The 20099-nt window shown below is 54.1% G+C and overlaps 2 protein-coding genes and 1 non-coding gene across 3 annotated transcripts; 1 reads left to right on the forward strand and 2 right to left on the reverse strand.

Moving 5' to 3' along the window:
- Window positions 1-859: 859 nt before the first annotated feature.
- On the reverse strand, window positions 860-5446 carry BABINDRAFT_170555 (uncharacterized protein; the record flags this gene model as incomplete). Its single annotated transcript, XM_019130748.1, has 1 exon — window positions 860-5446. One exon carries the CDS (start codon window positions 5444-5446, stop codon window positions 860-862), a length of 4587 nt encoding a protein of 1528 aa, XP_018987306.1.
- A 1321-nt stretch (window positions 5447-6767) lies between these two features.
- BABINDRAFT_t91 lies at window positions 6768-6838 on the reverse strand. The gene has a single exon. It is a non-coding gene; the product is annotated as a tRNA-Gly (tRNA).
- Window positions 6839-7469: 631 nt separating this feature from the next.
- Window positions 7470-19990, forward strand: DYN1 (dynein heavy chain). The gene has a single exon (XM_019128108.1). The coding sequence runs from the start codon at window positions 7528-7530 to the stop codon at window positions 19948-19950; it is 12423 nt and encodes a 4140-aa protein (XP_018987307.1). The 5' UTR covers window positions 7470-7527; the 3' UTR covers window positions 19951-19990.
- The last annotated feature ends 109 nt before the right edge of the window (window positions 19991-20099 follow it).

Consider the following 20099-nt stretch of genomic DNA (forward strand, 5'->3'; position numbering starts at 1 on the left):
AAAAACCATTGAGGCTTTCGAGCAATACCGCATATGCGTGGTACATGCAAGAACAGAAGCCTAGCTATGGTTACCCTGGTCTGGGCCCCTAATTCTCTATTGCGTAGATCTAATCCATATTAGCTCTAGAAAAAGGGATAATTGATGGAATATGGGGTCTTGCAGCTCCAGACAGAAATTCTAGAGCCAGTAATTTTGTATCCCCGTTGGTTCAACAATAATTGTTACGGCCCGGTGCGATAAGTCATGGCATAACTCGATCATATCCCCATATGGTTGTGCCCTATTTCCTATTTAAACTAAATGAAATCATTCGTTGTTATCACTTTATTCTCTGTCGCTTCCTACGATTTTTGGACCCGATGATCCTACCATCACACTGTTATAGGGGATAGGATTTACCTCAAAAGTTCTAATCTCGGTACCTTGCAAATCTTAGATGATTCCACTGTCAGGACTTCCGATGATCGGTTCTTGATCATATACATGGATAGTTCAATATGAATGAATTCCGCGGGAATTTCTGGCTCCGAGACTTTCTCTCCTGAATCTGGTCGGGTAGCAGCTCAATTTGTGCATGGTTTTTTCAGTAGTATATCTGCAATATTGTAGGCTCTGATGCCTGTACTGACTATATCCAAGCAGATACAGTCACTTCCATTGGCACCTTTGTCTCCTTTGTGGCTAGTATTTCAGTCAGCTTTGCTTATTCGATATTTTTTTTTTTTTTTCATATTACACAGTATTCACCATTTTTGACTATGGCGATACACCCGTATTGACGCTAACCCGAGATTACTGTAAATTTCGCTACGTGCCAGAATAACAAATATCTAAATAAAATACAAATAAATAAATACTACTTCAAGTACCCACCCTGTTCGCACAAGCCGTAGAAGATCCCGTTCTTGTCAGCCAACAAGGTTGCAGGAGAGTCAAACTCCTTAACCTCACCCTTGTCCAACACCACAATACGGTCACAGTCCATAACGGTGTCCAATCTGTGTGCGATGGTCAAAATTGTCTTGGAAGCAAACTCGCTGCGGATTGTCTCCTGGATGATTTTGTCGGTTTGGACATCCACGGAGGACGTGGCCTCATCGAGGACAAGCACAGTGGACGTGTTGAGCAACGCACGCGCAAGGCACATCAACTGTTTCTGGCCGACAGAGAGGTTGGAGCCCCCTTCATTGAGCTTAGCGAGCAAGCCAACGGCAGCGCCTTCTTCGCCTTCTTCGCCTTCTTCACCAGCGTCACCCATAGATGCGACATGCACATCCAAATGCGCCAACTTCAACACCTTCCACAACTCATCGTCCGTGTGCTGGTCAAATGGATCCAAGTTGCGCCTGACAGTTCCCTGGAAGATCTGCGAGTCTTGCGGAATGATGTTCAAGTTCCTTCTCAAGTCATGGAGCCCCATCTCGCTGGTGTTCAAGCCATCGATAGTGATGTGGCCTTCGGTGGGCTCGATCATGCGGAACAACGCCAACGTCAATGTGGATTTACCAGCACCCGTGCGCCCTACAATTCCAACCTTCTCGCGAGGCTTAATGTCAAGCGAAATGCTGTTCAACACAGGGTCAAGGTTCTCACGGTAGCGTGTGGTGTAGTTGACAAAGCTGATTTCACCCTGGTCCGGCCACTGGGGCTGCGGGCGCTTGCCCTCCACCACTGGCTCTGCCTCAGGGGCCAACTTGATGTACTCCATGATACGTTCAACACAGACAATTCTCGTCTGAGCATCCACCGCTAACCGAACAAACCAACTCAAACGCATGGTGACGTCCACGGAGGATGTGATAATGAAACCAATCATCCCGGAGCTCATTGGGCTCGCAGTGGTCAAGGAAAAAATGCACAAAGAACTCACCACAAACAACGAAATGGCACCTAACACCCTTAAACGGTAGGAAATCCAGCGGTTCGACGACATGTTTGTGTACGCCGACTGCAAATTGTTCTCAATATTGGACACATGGAGGAACTCGAAGCGCGCGGTTTGGCCGTATGCGCGGATGGTGTCAATTCCGCTCAAAGTCTCCAGAATGTGGGCAAAGATTGGCGACAAGGTGACACTGGTGATACGCTTCAACTCACGCGACGTCACCTGGTAATAATTCTGGTAGTAGACGTAGAACACGAGCATGAGCACGATAAATACCCCAAAGAGCGGAAGGATATATGTAATGGCAATGAAAGCAATCACAATCTCAACAGACGTGGAAATGACCATGTCAAACACCCGGGGCAACCCGTTGTCCGCCTGATTCACGTCAGACGTGAAACGGTTCATTACACGGCCAATAGGCGTGGTCTCGAAAAAGGACATCGGCGAGCGGATCACTGCCGCAAGCATTCCTTCGTGCAAGACCTTTGATGCCTGAAGGCAGCACAAACACCACATCACCAACGCCTGGAGATACGACCCCAAAGAGGAGGATAAACCAAGCGAGAAGTACACCCCGATGTTGAACCACGCGTCGAGGTTGCCGTCGTTGCTTTCGTTGTCCTCGGACCAGTGCTTCAACCACAACTTGCTACCAAGTCCGAGAATCGGGTTAGAAATCACAAACACTGTGAGGAGAATACACGAAGAAATCCCGCACGCGCGTGCATATGCTTTGTACACCTCCCACTTGACATAACCGGTCGCGGATGCTTCCGATGCCTGGGCGGTCTTGCGCTCGTCTTCATCATCCTTAGGACGGGGCTTTCTCTCGAAAGTAGCCATACTCGCGCGTCTCAAGGTGGGCTGACTACCGCGACGAGGATTATCGAGTTTTGCAATTTCGATCAAAGTGTCCTGGTCAAGACGCTCAGGGCCATCTGGTCCTTCAGCGTCAATCAACGCGGAAGAAGATCCTTCAGCAGACCCCGCTCCCTCAACCAAACTGGTGGTGTCTGAGTCTGCTTCGCTGGCACTGCCAATGCCGTGCTCCTTGATCAAGTTATAGATCCCCTCGGCCCGCAGCACCGCCTCCTCGTAGCTCCCTCTCTCCACAATCTTTCCCCCCTCCAAGAGAAGGATCTCATCTGCATGACTCAAGATTGGAATCGCGTTCGTCGTCAAAACCTTTGTCTTGGATGCGAGTAACCCCTGCGGACCCAATACGTGGGTCGTGAGGTGGTGTGCCACATGGGCATCAACAGCAGAAAGCACATCGTCAAGCAAGTAGATGTCTGCACGCGCGTACACCGCACGCGCAATAGCGATACGTGCCTTCTGGCCCCCCGAGAGCGAAATCCCCTTCTCTCCGACCTGGGTCTTGTCGCCATCAGGGAACACCTTCATATCCGGGCCCAAGGCACACGCCTCCACCGTCTTGGCGTAAAAGTCTGGGTCAAAACGGCACCCAAAGGTGATGTTGTCCTGGACCGTCCCGTTCATGATCCACGGCGACTGCGCGCAGTATACGAGCGAACCGTCAATCTTGACTTTGGAACCGCTGAGGAGTGGGAGTTCGCCCAAAATCGCCTTCAACATGGCGGACTTACCGCTGCCGACAGTCCCCACAATACACGTCAACCGGGCCTTGTGGGAGGAGAAGGAGATATCGTGTAAGGCAATCTTCAGGCGATCCACCGTGGCCTCTTCGTCCGCCTTGGCCTCAATTCTGCTCCAGAGGAACGTGGAGTTCAGCACACGGATGGATTCGTCGCCCGCGCGGAGTGTTTGCGAGTCGCTTATCTCGATCAAGTCAGTGTCAATCTCACCAGAGGCTAAGAAGCCAGACAATCTGACGAGCGAGACTCTGGTCTCGATGATCGCAGAGATGAGCCCGGGGATCTCGTAGATGAGGTCGCCCATGATGGTGAACAAAGCCAAGGCTGGGAAGATGATGTCTGGGGTCAACGGGGCGGTTCCAAGGACGAGGAAGGTCGCAAAGGTCGCAAAGGTGATGAGGAACGGAAGACCCTCCCAGAAGAAGACGGTGATGGAGTCGAAGATTCCGATGCGGCGGATGTTTTCCAACTCGAGGTCATTTCTGATATGCGTAATCTTCTCCAAGACCGGTTTTTCCCACGCGTACAATTTGATGGATTTGATGGACGTGAGGAGCTCATTGATGGCCTTGGTCCGCAAATCCTTGGTCTTCATCTGGACCCCATAGAGCTTCTCCATCTTGCGCGCGATGAGCACATTCACCGGCACCAAGAGCACAAGCACTGCCACGCCCCCAAGCACCGCCCAGCCCATGAGGTAGTAGAGCGACATGATACACAACGTGGACTTGAAGGGAAGCGACACAAACGATTGCACGTTCTGCGACATGTTCTGGAGGTTGGCAACGTCCACAGACACGAGGTTGACAACGTCACCTCCCGCGTCCTCGGAATCGTCGCTGCTCTTCAGCTTGGCCTCGGAGGACATCCTCAACGTTTTTGTGTAGAGCAAGGCCATCATACTGGTTTTGCAGTTGAACCCGAGCTCCAACACCCGGACAAAGTAGAAGTTGAAAGAAAGGAGCTCGAGCATGGAGTTGACAAACATCGCGACCGAGATCACGGCCCCGAAAAGCAACGGTGGGGTTGTTTCGGGTTCGTTCTGATATGTGGAGAAGAAGCGGATCAAAATACGGAGAAGGAGCGGCTGGATAAACATGACGCAGCACTCCACCATCTGGAAGACCGCCGCGAGGGCCATGTCCCACCCGAAAACCTTGACCAAAGCGCGGACCAATGAGGGAGATGGCTTGGCGGTTTCCTTCTTCCATGCCTGGGAGACCTTGGCCGCGTTATTAACAACGTTGACGGCCGGTGGAAGTTCGGGGATCATCGACTCGTCGAGGGTCCCGTCGTTGTAAGACTTGGTAATGAGCGGGGTCAACCAGCTGAATGTGATGTACTCGAAAATGTTAGGAACGGTCAATGTTTGCGAATGGATGGTGTAGTAACCAATAAGACGTTTAGCTGGTGACCAGTAGGAGTTTTCCAAAACAAGAATGATGACGGCATTGATGAGGATGAGAATATCGAGCGTTTCGGTGCCCGGGAGGATCTTCCACTCGGTGGTATTCTGGACAACTACACTGGCCTGGAAAGTCGCAACCGTGAGCCAATAGACAAGAAGACCACCAGAAGCGGTAGGGCTGGAGGTAGTCTCTACGACGTGCAAGGGCAAGATGAAAGCGAGAAGGGTTACGGCCGACAAGAGATAACCCGCGGTCCGGATGTCCGAGGAGGTGTAGAGCACGTTAGAATGGATGGTAAGCGCAAAGAAGAAGACCGCCTGGACCAATGTCAAGGCGACGCGGAGAAACTGGGGTACGCCTACGTTCTCAAGGCTAAAGTAGCTGCCGTGGGTCTTACGCGAGGCGAGCTGCGCAAACTGAAAGAGGCACAACAAGCCAAAGAATGCGGAAATACCTATGTACATAAGAGACAAGAAGCACGGGTTAAACGCGTTGATCCGGTGGCCCGCAAATGGGGTCTGGAACACCATCGCATAAGCCGAGAGGGGGCAGTCATGTGGGAGCCGTGGGAGCGTAGCGTTGGCGGAGAGGATGGTCGCTAGGAACGGCGACTGAAGCGTCGCTAGGGGAGAGTCTATAGACATGGATTCGGATAATTGTAGATGGAGAAAACAAAACTACTGTGGACTCGCCTTAGTTTATATAAGATGTGGAGGTTTGATTGTTCCCTAAGCTGTAATTTCACTGATAGCGATTGCTGTAAGTGAAAAGCTTATGCAGTGTGTACATGCACAGGATAAGCCCATGAGGCTTCTTGCGTCGAAGCTTTCAGGGGGGCAAGACGTGCCCAGTTAAACGGCAAATTGGGGTAAAATGGGGGGACAAAAAAAAAGAAGCTGGACCTGCCACAGGTATTGACTTGAATACTACTTTCAGTCAAGCTTATTATCTTTGATTTCTTGTTGTAATGTAACATCTTTGGTTAATAGTGGGAGGGGTGGCAAAATGTGGCGTTGACAGAGCCGTGGACCCGAACGGCAAAAAGTTTGCCACCCAAATTGTTAGACACCGGCTAAAATTTAATATGGATCTGCTGGTCTAGGATCTCACAGCCGTACGCCACCTGAACTTACCGGGCAGACGAGCTATAGGGACGGGCATATCAAGGGTTGAGGAACTAATCTAGTTCTGGTGTAGGAAATGCATACGATTGTCCAGGGTCCACAGAACCAAACTTAGGGATAATCGAACCGATGGATTGAGGAAATAGTTTACGCAACTCTATTTTGCAAGCGATGGCAAACACCAAAGAAAAGGTGTGCGGGGATCTATTGTCTGAGTCAATCTCTGGCTTATAAATTTTACTAGCGCTCGCGTGTAGAGCTGGCGTGTGGTATTGAGCGACTTTGCTGCGGATGCAGGATACGCCTCTACAACGGACAAGGATAAACTCATAGATGAGTCAGTAGGGTTAGTACACGCAAAAAGATTGCACTGTCTTGCTAATGTCCATGATTGTCACGTGGTCTGCCACTGTAAGCTATACTTTAGTGCTGGATGCTGGTTGATGTCAGGAACTTTAGCACCTGTTTTGGTTTAGTAGACCCGTCTCTTAAACACTGCAATTGTTTGCGGTGCAATTTTCACAGGGGTATCCTGTTATCTTAGTGATCTGTTCTTGACGTGTATATCTAGTCTTGAGAGTGCTAACTGGATGGCGTACGCCACAAAGTTCGGTACGCAGAAGGGTGGTTGAAACTTTTAATACAGGCCGATATAACGGCAAAAAGAAAATTTACTTACGCCAAACTATCCTCCTGGATGATGTTTCAATGCGGGATCTAAAAACGATGCGCCAGCCCGGAATCGAACCGGGGGCCCAACGATGGCAACGTTGGATTTTACCACTAAACCACTGGCGCATGCTTGTTGAAAAATGTTTGAGGTTTTTAATGATACGTTTTTGGTCTTATTTTGTGGTTTATGTACTATACCACCGCTATTTAGCTGGAACAATTAACCTTCCATAAACATGAGATGATTGAAGATAACATCCGGGTACTCATGGGGGCCTTTGATTTTGTAAAATGTGAACACTATAGGATAGTAAATCAATGAGAAAGCATGAGTACGAAACAGAATTGAGATAGAACAACCCTGGGGGTATTCTGAAAACTGGAAATATCCATTAGAAAACTTCTCCGGGACCACAGCAATACTTTCTTCAAGCGATAAGACGACCTTTTTCGACGTCGCTTAGCCTAACTATTCCTTCCAGAAAGGTTAATTCAAAGCAGACGAGAGGCTTGAATTACATCCGGTGAAATAACGGACCGAGTAGCTCAAAGCTGGACCAATCGACTTTTTCCGATTCGTTATAAATCTTAAAATGTTTCAAGACAACGAAAATTTACAACTGGTTAGACTTTAACTCAGCAACCCCAAATGCGTTTTTGGATCATGTCTCAGGTCCACGTGACGCGACCCTCCTGCACACACCAGATCAAAACAAACAGCGGTGTGCGCACGCCCACAAGCAGATCATTTAACACGGCGACTTCAAAACACAACCACTTGTACTGCCCAACTCTCTACTCAATACACCATTGCTATGTCAGCCGAACCAGAACCATTGTCCCCCAAGAAACTCGGCGACTTTGCGTTCAACTTAGCACAGCTTTTGCAGGGCGCCACGAAAGCCGACGTCGTGTGGTTCCACAGCGTCGCGGCGGTTAAAGCGTGTGCAGAGTTTGCCGAGGAGCCCGCGCCCGCCACCCTCTTTGTCATAAAACATGAGCCCGAAATCACTGATTCCGAACTCGAAGGCGCTGAACTCGAGGTTGCCCGATTCACCATTGCCAGCACATTGACCCCCAATGCCTCTTCCCTCGCGTTGATCAAGGGGCGAGCCCCGCTCACGGCTTCCCCACTCGATGCCCAGATTCAGGTGGTCAACATCCCCCATCTCGGGTCGTCGTTTGAAAATCTCCGTTCGTTGGTCTCCCTCGGTCTCGCGCCGTACTTTGAGGCCGTGGCCCAACTGCCAGGAAGAGAGGAAGAGACGTCTATTGGCTCTACCCGCAAGAAGATCAGCGAGCTCGCCCTCTCTTTACAATATCTCCAGCAAAATATCCAGGTGGCCGACCTCACGCTCTCTGTCCATCCTGCTATTCGCCAGGCCATCGCCACCGCCGATGGACCTGACTATCTCAGCTCTATCCCTTCCGACCTCCTCTCCGATTCCAACTTCCTCAACGGCCTCCAGACCATTGTCAATGGCTGGGTGAAGGCTACACGCAGTGTCACACGGCTCACACACGACCCCAGCAACGGCTCCACCTCCGATGAGGTCAACTTCTGGCTCTCCATGGAGACCGCCTTGGCGAGCCTCCAGCAGCAGCTCTATAGCCCGGAGGTCCAGCTCACCCTCGACGTGTTGAAGCATGCCAAGCGATTCCATGCAACCGTCAGCTTTCTCTCCGATACTGGCATCAAGGAGGCGACCCAGACCGCCCAAACCTACACACAGTTGCTCCGCGACCTTCCCATCGGCGAGGTGCTCTCGGCCTCTAGTCTTACAAATCTTGACGAAGCGATTCTTCTCGTGTTTGGCCACTTGAAGCGGCTCCGAGTCTCCCAGTACCCGCTCGACCGCGCTATTACCCTCGTCGAAACCATCCTGGCGGACGTGGATGCAAAGTTGAAGCAGCTCATCCGCGGAGAGCAGCTCATGGAGCTAGAGCACGCAGACTTTACCACTGCGGTCGCTGGCATTACCTCTGTCTTTTCCACATTCGACTCCCAAATGAAGGACTTTGCCAGCCTCGCGCGTGAGTTGCTCCGCAAGCGCTCGGAAAAGTACATGTATGTGAAGGTGCTCAGCAAGACGGATGCGTTGGCAGCGCGGATCGTTCACGTCTCGGCGTTTCGTGCACGCCACGAGGAATTGCTCGCCATGGTCAGTGCCGCCTTTGCCGAAACGACGGAACCATCCGACATCTCCTTGGACGTTTTCGCGTCTGTGGACGTTGCTGACACCTCCGCCGAAGGGAATCGGAGGTGGAACGCGGCGGAAAAAGCATACCAGACGCGCGCGGCCCGCATGGAGAGTGCAATGATCGCCACCTTCAAGCGCGAGCTTGCGGCCAGCGGCGCCACCTCGAACGAAATGTTTGCGGTCTTTGAAAAGTTCGCCTTCTTATTGGCCCGTCCGGCTGTCCGTAGCGCTGTCCACGACTACCAGTCGCAGTTACTCGCGGCGGTCGAAACGGATATCCACAGTTTGCAGGCGCACTTTGCGCAGCAAGGCACGGCAGCCGCGCTGTACCGCCTCCGCGACCTCCCACCCATCACTGCGGCCATCAGCTGGGCAAAACAGATCGAACACAAGGTAGACAAGCTTGTGGACAAGCTCGAGCTCGTATTGGGTCCCAGCTGGACGTCCTACGCCGAGGGCCAGCGCATCCACACGGAAACGTCAGTGTTCCGGCGCAAGTTGGACACCCAGGCGCTCTATGATCACTGGGTGCAGGCAGCGGCGCAGGGTACAATCCAGGGCCCGGTGTTGCAAGTGGTCAAGGGCAAGCGGTGGGCGTTGGCCGTCAACTTCGATGAAAGTATTGGCTTGTTGTTCAAGGAGGTGCGCAACTTGTGCTGGTTGGGCTACGCGGTGCCGCACGCCGTCGTCGCGCGCGCGCGCACCGTGCGCAAAATCTACCCCGAAGCCATCAGCTTGCGCGAGGCATTACACACATTCACGGTAGCGGTCGTGGATAGCGACACGCTCGGCGATTTTCGTGTAGTGGTGGCGTCGTCGCTTGCAGAGATCTACGCGCTATTAGAGCGGTGTCTCCTGGTGACGTGGGAGGACTTGGCGCGCGCACGGGACCTAAGCCTCGCGCAGACCGACTTGGACCTTGTGGAGACCCAGAACGCGGCGCTAGTGCAGAGGCTCGTTGCTGCCATCGGTGCGTTCTACGAGATGGTTGAGGGCCTCAAGCGAACCAGCACGGAGGTAGCGCGCATCTTTGAGGCGTTGATGGTTTGCGAGTATGAGATTGAGGCGATGGCTTCGCTAGTGGCCTCTGCGCAGAAGGTTATCGATAACATGATTCTCGACGGCTCTCTGAACGTGGCACTGGTGGTGGCCCGTCTCAACGCCCGTCTTGCACATGTGTTTACCGCACGGTGCACAAGCGAGCTCGAGGTGTTTATGTCTGAAATCGCCACCGGGTACGAGAAGAGCCTCTTCCTCGCCCCCTCCAGACACGAGATTTTGCTTCACGACCAAAAGGTGGTGGTTTTGCCGCCAATCGAACACTCACGCTACCAATGGACCCAGGGGTTGCACCGCTGTGTGGGTGTCGTCTGTGCCCAAAAGACTATTCACAGTGTCAGCTTTGACGTCCGCGTGGCAAACCCCGCAGCGGAAATGTTCCAGATCGACGTATCGCCGGTGGTGAACCGTTCGTTGCAGGCCATCCAGCTGCAGATCGTGCTCGCGGAGCGATACGTGGCCAGGTGGCTCCAGCTCCAGAAGCTCTGGGACTTGGAGTCGGGGGATGTGTCGTCCCACCTAGGCACCGCCGTTGAGCACTGGATCCAGGTCTTGCTCGAGTTGCAGAGGGTCAGGCAGACATTTGACACCGCGGAAACCAGTGAGACGCTCGGCGCTATGATTCTCGACTACGACCAGGCCCAGTCGAGGGTCAACGCCAAGTACGACATCTGGCACCGCCAGCTCATTGCCAAATTTGCCGAGGTCATGTCAACGATGCTCAAGGAGACGGACTCGCTGGTAGTGCGCGCGCGCAAGGACTTGGAGGTGGTTCCAGACTTCACCTCTACGCCTGCCACCACCGCATTAATATCCCATCTCGCCGGCCATCGAGCATCGCTCAGCACCTGGACGACCGCGTTGCACCGTTTTCAGAAGGGCCAGTTACTTCTTTCGCGCAACCGCTTCCGGTTCCCCTCCGACTGGCTTCATGCCGAACAGATGGAGAGCGATTTGGCCGCATTGGCAGAAATAATCGACAAGCGCACGGTCTTGGTGGACAGCCAGATGGACGTCATCACCACCCGTATTCAGACCGAGTGCGCACGTGTCCAGCAATTGATGGTGGCTACCCAGACTGAATGGAACACCAAGAAACCGGTCTCCGGCAAGCTTGAGCCGCGCGTCGCGTTAGGCGTGTTGGACGGGTACGAAGCAAGGCTTGAGGAGATTCAGGCCGAGAAGCAGATGCTTGTAGACGCAGCCGCGCTTCTTTCCATCGACGTGGTGTTGGTTCACGACTTTTCCCCGGTGTTGGAGGAGACCCGTGACCTTAGGTCAGTGTGGTCGTCGATTGACACCCTCTGGAAGGCCATCCAGGACTTGCGCGCGATTCCGTGGACCTCTGTCCAGCCCCGTGCCTTGCGTCGCCAACTCGAGGAGCTTCTCGCCGCCGCGCGCAACATGCCCGCGCGGATTCGTCAGTACCACGCCTTTGAAACCATCCAGGAGAGCGTCAAGGCGCAGCTCAAGGCGAATGCGATTGTAGGCGACCTTTCATCGGAGGCGCTCCAGCCGCGCCACTGGAAGAAACTCTTCTCGCTGCTCAGCGACCGATACATTCCGCTTCACAACATGAAGCTTGGCGACGTCTGGGACCTCCACTTGTTGTTGAACGAGGCAGAGATACGGGCGACAATCGCGGTGGCCAACGGCGAAAAAACCCTTGAGCATTCCTTAGCTCTGATCGAGGAAGCCTGGGCCAATCTCGCGTTTGACTTGGTGGGCTACCAGAATCGCTGCCGGTTGGTCAAGAACTGGGAGGTGCTCATCCAGAGGTGTGACGATGATCTTGGCGCGTTGACCTCTATGAAACACTCACCGTACTATAAGGCCTTTGAGGAAGAGGCGCTTTCCTGGGAGAGCAAGCTCAACCGGTTGTACGTGTTGTTGGATGTGTGGATCGACACCCAGCGGCAGTGGATCTACCTCGACGGGGTGTTCGGGGAGAACGACATCAGCCGCGTGTTGCCGACCGAATCCGCGCGCTTCCAGAATGTCAGCGCCGAGTTCATGCTCGTCCTCAAGAGCTTGTTCCAGTCGCCGTTCGCCATCCACATACTCAACGTGGCAAACGCACAGAGCAACTTGGAGCGCACCTTAGACTCCCTCACGCGCGTCCGCAAAGCTTTGAACGACTACTTAGAGAAGCAGCGCGAGATCTTCCCCCGTTTCTACTTCATCGGGAATGAGGACTTGTTGGACATTATTGGCAATGCCTCTAACGTGACCGAGGTTGGGCGACACCTCCAGAAGATGTTCCCGGGAATCGCCAGTATTGCCTACGACAAGCAGCGGTCGTTGATCACTGCAATCCACTCGGAGGAGGGCGAGACGGTGATCCTCGGCACCCCTGTGTCGATCGCTAAGCACGTGAGCTTGCACCAGTGGTTAAAGGAGTTGGAATACGAGGTGAAGTGCACGTTGTCGAACGCCGTCTTTGCCGCCACTACAGAGCTCAGAGACATTCTCTATGACTCACTGTCGAATGACCCGCGCTCTGATGCCCTCACCGTTTGGATCGCAAGGTACCCAGGCCAGGCGTTGATTCTTGCCTCCCAGGTGTGCTGGACAACCAAGGTTGAGGAATGCATCACCCGTGGAGACTTTTCTGCCAGAAACTACTACGTTCGTGCTCTCCGGATGCTAGCTGGCTACGTGTTGCTGGAAGCCAACGTGGTGACCCGCAAGAAAATCCAAACCTTGATCATCGAACTCATCCACCAGCGTGACATCATCGATGCGGTGCGAAATGTGCGGTCGGTGGACGAGTTTGCCTGGCGATCCAACCAGCTCTTCCACTACGACGTTTCGAATCCCGACCCGGTGAACCGGTTGACTGTGGTGCAGGCCAACGCCACGTTTGTGTACGGGTTTGAGTACTTGGGGGTCCCAGGCAAGCTCGTCTACACACCCTTGGTCGACAAGTGCTTCTTGACCATGACCCAGGCCCTCAACCAGCGGCGTGGTGGCTCGCCATTTGGGCCGGCGGGTACCGGCAAGACAGAGTCGATCAAGGCGTTGGGGCACAGCCTTGGGAAGATGGTGTTGGTGTTCTGCTGTGACGAATCCTTTGACTTCCAGGCCATGAGCCGGATCTTTGTGGGGATTTGTGAGGTTGGTGTCTGGGGGTGCTTTGACGAGTTCAATCGATTGGAGGAGAACATGCTCAGTGCCGTCAGCACCCAGATCGAAAAGATCGAGTTGGGGTTGGCAAGCTCGTCCAGCATCCAGTTGGTCAACCGGCCGGTGTCGGTGCACCCCGAGACCGGGATCTTCATCACCATGAACCCAGGCTACGCCGGCAGATCCACCTTACCCGAGAACTTGAAGAAACTTTTCCGGAGCTTTTCAATGGAAAAACCCGACCGCGAGATCATCGCCGAGGTTATCCTCAACTCCCAGGGCTTTACCTTTGCCAGCGAGTTGGCAGCACGGATCGTGCCCTTCTTCCAGGAAATGGAGCAAGCCACGTCAACACAGTTGCACTATGATTTCGGACTCCGTGCCTTGAAGAGCACTTTGCTGAACTGCGGCAAGAGCAAGCGGCAAAGCGACGGGGATGAGTTAGTGGGTGAGTTGTCGCTTGTGTTGGGAAGCATGAGAGAATCGGTGGCTGCCAAGCTCGTCACTGACGATGAGGTAGTGATGCGCCGTCTCGAGAACGAGCACTTCCCCGAGGTTCAGTACGCGGCGCCGGAGGACACCCGGCTCATTGAAACCGTGCGGGAGATTGCGCTTGCCAGCGGTTACGCCACCGGTGACGAGTGGATGAAAAAGATATTGCAGCTCAAGCAACTTATTGATACGCACCACGGGGTCATGATGGTTGGTAAGGCTGCATGTGGCAAGACCGTGATGTGGAAGACCCTCCTCGCGGCCCTCTCCCAGCTCGATCAGGTGGACAGCGTGCACCACATCATTGACTGCAAGGTACTCTCCAAGGATGACATCTACGGGTGTTTGCATGCAACCACACGCGACTGGACTGATGGGTTGCTCACAGGGATTCTCAGACGGGTCACGGAGAACCTCCGCGGCGAGCTTTCTAAGCGGATCTGGATCGTGTTTGACGGCGACGTGGATCCTGAGTGGGTGGAGAACCTCAACAGTGTGTTGGATGACAACAAGCTCCTTACCTTGCCGAACGGTGAGCGTCTCGCGCTTCCGTCCAACGTCCGCCTCTTGTTCGAGGTGGATAACTTGAAACATGCGACGCCCGCTACCGTCAGTAGATGCGGGATGTTGTGGATGAGTGAGCGATCGATCGTGCCTGCTGATCTTTTGGCGCACTACATGGTGACTTTGCGGACCAAGCAGATTGCCGAGGTCGGGGAGGAGCAGATTGTCCTCCAAACGGCGCATAGCTCGGTGCTTGCGATCCAGAACCGGTTTGCGGACCACCTCCGGCCGTTTATGGACGGGGTGATTCTCGAATGTTTGGAGCACTCTGCCCGTTTGGTCCACATCATGGGCTACGATGCAACCCGCTTGGTCATGACCTTTGCCACCATGATGAACACCTACTGCCGCCGTCTTGTGTCGTTTGTCTCCACCACCGTGAGCTTCCTTGGCGAGGACTGGAAGGCGTATACCGCAAAGGCCGTGTTGCTCTCGCTTGTGTGGGCGTTTGCCGGCGATTGCTCGTTGGAGGACAGAGAGAGCTACTCGAAGGATCTTCTTGGCCGTCTGTTCGGAAGTGGCGGCGGCTTGTTTGACGGAATGAACTGTGACGGTTTCCTCCTTGACCATGACATTTCCCTCCCGGGGGCCGACTGGGTAGCGTGGAAGGTTCCGGTGCGGGAACTCGCGGCCCATTCCATCGTGGAACCGGACGTGATTGTCCCCACCTTGGATACAACCCGACACGAGGACCTCTTCTACTCGCTTTTGGCCGAGCACCGTCCATTCATTCTCTGTGGCCCGCCAGGGTCGGGTAAGACCATGACCCTTCTTGGCGCCCTCCGCAAGTCACCGCACTTGGAGGTTCTCGGTCTCAACTTCTCTAAGGAAACGTCGCCTGCGATCTTGCTCAAGAGCATCGAGCAGCACTGCGAGTACAAAAAGACCGCGAAGGGTACGGTGTTGACACCACGAAACCGGGGCAAGTGGTTGGTGGTGTTTTGCGACGAAATCAACCTCCCCGCCGCCGATTCCTATGGCAACCAGCGCGTCGCCTCCTTCATGCGCCAACTCATCGAGCAAAACGGGTTCTGGCGCAACGACAAGCAGTGGATCTCCTTGTCGTGCGTTCAGTTTGTGGGTGCGTGTAACCCGTCCACAGACCCCGGCCGCCGCGAGTTGAGTCCGCGATTCTTGCGCCACATGTCGTTGGTTATGGTGGATTACCCGGGTAAGACCTCCTTAACGCAGATCTACACCGCGTTCAACGCCGCCGTGCTCAAGTGCGCGCCGAATCTCATTGGATTTGCGGACTCCACCACGGGGGCAATGCTCGACGTATACTTTGGCTCGCGCGCCCGCTTCACCATGGATATCCAGCCCCACTACATCTACTCGCCTCGCGAATTGACCCGGTGGGTGCGCGGTATCTACGAGGCTATCAAGGCCACAGAAGAGCTTAGTTTGGCCAGCTATGTCAGGCTTCTCGCCCACGAAGCGTTGCGGTTGTTCTCTGATCGGCTTGTGGATGCTGAGGGCGCTGCCTGGACCATGGAGTTGCTTCGTGCGGTCTTTTCCCACCGCTTCCCCAATCTAGACATCGCGGCAGTGCTACAGGGCCCGATCCTCTACACCGACTGGCTCTCACTCACCTACCAGCCGGCCGACCGTGACCAGTTGCGGGTGTTTGTGCAGGAGCGACTCCGCACGTTCAGTGAGGAGGAGCTCGACGTGTCGCTTGTGCTTTATGACGACCTTTTGGACCACGTGCTCCGTATCGACCGGGTGCTTCGCCAGCCGCAGGGCCACCTCATCCTTGTGGGTCCCAGCAGCAGTGGAAAAACAACGCTCAGTCGGTTTGTCAGCTGGGTGAATGGGCTCAAGGTTTTCCAGATGAACGTCCACCGCAAGTACTCGCTCAAGGACTTTGACACCACGCTACAGGACCTCTTGCGTCGCTCTGGCGCGTACGGGGAGAAGATTTGCTTTATCGTCGACGAGTCAAACATCTTGGAGACGGCGTTCTTGGAGCGCATGAACAACTTGTTGGCAAATTCCGAGGTGCCGGGGCTCTTCGAAGGCGAAGACTTTGCCGCGTTGATGGCGGTCTGCAAGGATGAGGTGCAGAACCAGGGGTTGTTACTTGATACCCAGGAGGAGCTCTACCGGTGGTTTACCCAACAAGTAGCAGAAAACCTCCACCTTGTATTCACCATCAACGATCCAAACAACCCGGACTCGCCGCAGATTATCTCCTCGCCGGCGTTGTTCAACCGGTGCGTGCTAAACTGGATGGGCGACTGGTCGGACGTAACGTTGGGCCAGGTCGCACGCGACATGCTCCAGCTGTCGCCGATCGACAGCAATGGTGTGGCCGATGCGATGGTGGACATACACCGGTCGCGCAGCGACTCGACAGTGACCCCGGGCTTCTTCATCCAGTTTATCAGAACCTTCAAGGAGGTGTTCAAGAGGCAGGGGGCGACGTTGGAGGACCATCAGCGCCACGTCAACATGGGCCTCGACAAGCTCCGTGAAACAGTTCTTAAAGTGAAGCACTTAAAGGAGTCGTTATCGACCAAGAAGGAGAGTTTGACGGCGAAGGAGAGTGCGGCGCGCAGCATGCTCAGCGTGATGCTCAACGACCAGAACGAGGCGGAGCGGCGCCAGGAGGCATCGCTTGACATCCAGGCCGCGTTGGAGAAACAAGAGGTGGAGATTAGCCAACGCCGTGAGCTGGTGATTGGCGACTTAGAGCTCGCAGAGCCGGCGGTGCTTGAGGCGTTGCGCGGGGTAAAGAACATCAAGAAGCAGCACTTGACCGAGATCCGGTCGATGTCGCATCCGCCGGAAGCGGTCAAGGTGACAATGGAATCGGTGTGCATACTCCTCGGCTACGAGGTGCTGAGCTGGCGCGACGTCCAGACGGCGATCCGGCGCGACGATTTCATTGCGAGCATTGTCAACTACGAGAATGAGAAGCAACTCACGGCAGAGATCCGCACGTACATGGAGCGGACGTACCTTTCACGTGCCGATTTTAACTTTGCGACGGTGAACCGCGCCAGTAAGGCGTGTGGGCCGTTGCTCCAGTGGATCCTCGCGAACTTGACCTATTCAGCCATCTTGGATAGGGTGGGCCCGTTGCGGGAGGAGGTGTACTTGTTGGAGGAGCATGCGCGGAAGAACAAGGCCAAGTTGCTCGCGATCGAGGAGATGATCGAGGAACTCGAAGGGCGGATTGAGCAGTACAAGGACGACTACGGCGCGCTCATCCGCGATGCAGAGAACATCAAGACCGAAATGAGCGGGATCGAGCATAAAGTTGAGCGGAGCATGCGGTTGTTGGAGTCGCTCGGCGCGGAGCGACAGCGCTGGGGCGGGAATATCAAGGAGTTTGTGCAGCAGCGGCAGTATTTGGTGGGGAACGCACTCCTAGCGTCGGCGTTCGTGGTGTACTGCGGCTATTTCGACCAAAGAGGCCGGTCTGAGATGGTAAAGGCGTGGCGTGCGCGGTTAGCGACGGCGGGCATCACGTACGAAGAGGCGGAATCGGTGGTGGTGGGCATGAGCACCAACGAGGAGGTGTTGAAGTGGCAGGAGCACGGCTTGGAGAACGACCAGTTGTACATTGAGAACATGGTGGCGATTACAAACACCGATCTGGTACCGTTCATCATTGATCCGTCGGGGGCGATTGTTGACGTGTTGATGGCGGTGTCGGGAAGAATGTCTGTGGCCAGTTTCCTCGACGACGGCTTTGTCAAACAGCTTGAGAACGCGTTGCGCTTTGGGGGCACGCTTTTGCTCCAGGATGGCGAGCACTTTGACCCGGTTGTCTCCCGGATTATCAACAAGGAGTTCCAGACGACCGGGGGCCGCACACTAGTCAACGTTGGGAAGCAATTGATCGATTGTTCGCCGGACTTTAAGCTCTATATCCACACGAAAGACCCGCGCGCACGTATCCCGTCGTTCCTCCTGAGCAGGGTCACCGTGGCCAACTTTAGCGTCACGCGGAGCAGTCTCGAAACCAAAGTGCTCAACATGACGTTGCGAAACGAACATCCGGAGATCGAGGAGAAGCGGGTTGAGCTTCTCAAGCTCCACGGAGAGTACCGGCTCCGGCTCCGCGTGCTCGAGGAGACGTTGCTTGTGTCATTGAGCGACTCCACGGGGAACATCCTAGACAACAGTCAGGTACTCGCCACGTTGGAGACGCTCAAGTCAGAGGCCACCCAGATCAATCAGAAGATGGTGGACACGGCCGATGTGATGCAGTCAGTGGATGAGACTCTCGGTCGGTATAGCACCTTGGCGGCTGCAAGCTCCGGGGTGTTTGCTTTGTTTGAGCAGTTTGCGTCTATCGATCCATTGTACCAGTTTTCGCTTCCGTACTTTGTGGGGATTTTCGAGCGGGTGCTCAGAACGTCCGGGGAGACCGGTTCGGAGCTCAGCAAGCCGATAGACCTTAACGCTGAACTTTTCCGTGAGGCATTTGCGGTGGTTTCTCTTTCCTTAAAGAGGGAGGACAGGATCACCATGGCCTTGTGTATGTTTATTCTCTCCCACTCGGTCGATGGTTATGCGTCCTTTGCGGAGATTACCGCCGCGTTGATGCGAATCATTGCTGATGGCAAGGCGACAGTGGTGGCGAGCCTCTTGCCGGTTTTGAAGGCGATGTCGATAGATGCCCGGGAAACCACGGTGGAAGGACTTTTCTCCCAATGGTCCGAGGAGCTGTTTGCTCAGTTCCTCCCCGACGACGACCTTACGGCATCGCTCAAGCCGCTCGTACGGGCGGTCATGTTGGTGAAGGCCAATCCGCGCGTGCTCATTTCAGCCTATGCTGAAGTCTGTTTGTTCTTGGATGCCGGTGCCGGGCCGTTTGACTCGAAGTATGTGCTCGATGATGTCGTGAGGCAGCACGCGCACCCGTTGAGCCCGATCATTCTCTGTACGCAAAAGGGTGTGGATCCCACGTTCAGGGTGGACCGTTTGGCCAAGAGACTCTCAGTGAAGTTGTCTATGATCTCCATGGGCTCCAACGAGGGGATCGAGATGGCTAAAAAGGAGATTGGCCTGGCGTTGAGAAACGGCCACTGGGTGTTGATTCAGAATGTGCAGATGGCCCCCGCCTGGTTGGAGTACTTGGAAAAGTACTTGGAAGGGCTCACAAAGACGGAGAACTTCAGGTTGTTCTTAACCTGTGACGTCACCTCCTCCATCCCAAACACGCTCCTCCGGTCATCGCGTGTGGTGTTGTTTGAGACCTCTCCCGGGGTCAAGAGTGCTATGACTGAATCGGTCAAGCTCATCTCCCAGGAGCGGCTCGCCAGCGGGCCGGTGGAGAAGAGCCGGTTGTACTTTTTGCTTGCGTGGTTCCACTCGTTGGTGCAGGAGCGGGTGCGTCTAGCCCCGGTGGGGTTTTCCAAGACCTACGACTTTAATGATACCGATTTCGAGACCGCCATGGTGTTTATCGACAACTGGATGCGGTTTGTGTCGAAGGGGAGGGATAACGTCGCCCCAGAGCTGATTCCGTGGGAGGGAATTCAGTATTTGGTTGCCAGCATTGCGTACGGTGGCAAGGTTGACCGTTCCGAGGATCTCGATATTCTTCAGGGTTTGGCTAGAGATATTTTTACCCGTAGTTCGTTCGATGCGAATTTCACTCTTGTGGAGGGTTTGGCCCCTCCAGAGGGCAAGACGATTGATAGCTATGTTGACTGGATCAAGGCGTTGCCTCTGCACAACTCACCGACGTGGATCGGGTTGGAAGAGAACGTTGAAGACGTGTTGCAAGCGCTTACTGGGCGACGTATCGCTGGTAAAGTGGTGGAGTTGTCTATATGATTGTTCTGGTTACCATATTTTATATTTATGTAATGTGATATTAGTATTCATACATGTAGAGATATATTGATTAATATTTAATATGATATTATGTATGGTATTAGTATCTATTAATTCGTATCTATGATATTAGTATCTATATGTAAAGA

This window comes from Babjeviella inositovora (assembly GCF_001661335.1).
Source record: "Babjeviella inositovora NRRL Y-12698 unplaced genomic scaffold BABINscaffold_2, whole genome shotgun sequence".
Taxonomy (NCBI): domain Eukaryota; kingdom Fungi; phylum Ascomycota; class Pichiomycetes; order Serinales; genus Babjeviella; species Babjeviella inositovora.

What these genes read in the sequence shown, in the direction of transcription:
- DYN1 (XM_019128108.1), top strand. Translation starts at nt 7,528, where the DNA reads ATGTCAGCCGAACCAGAACCATTGTCCCCCAAGAAACTCGGCGACTTT.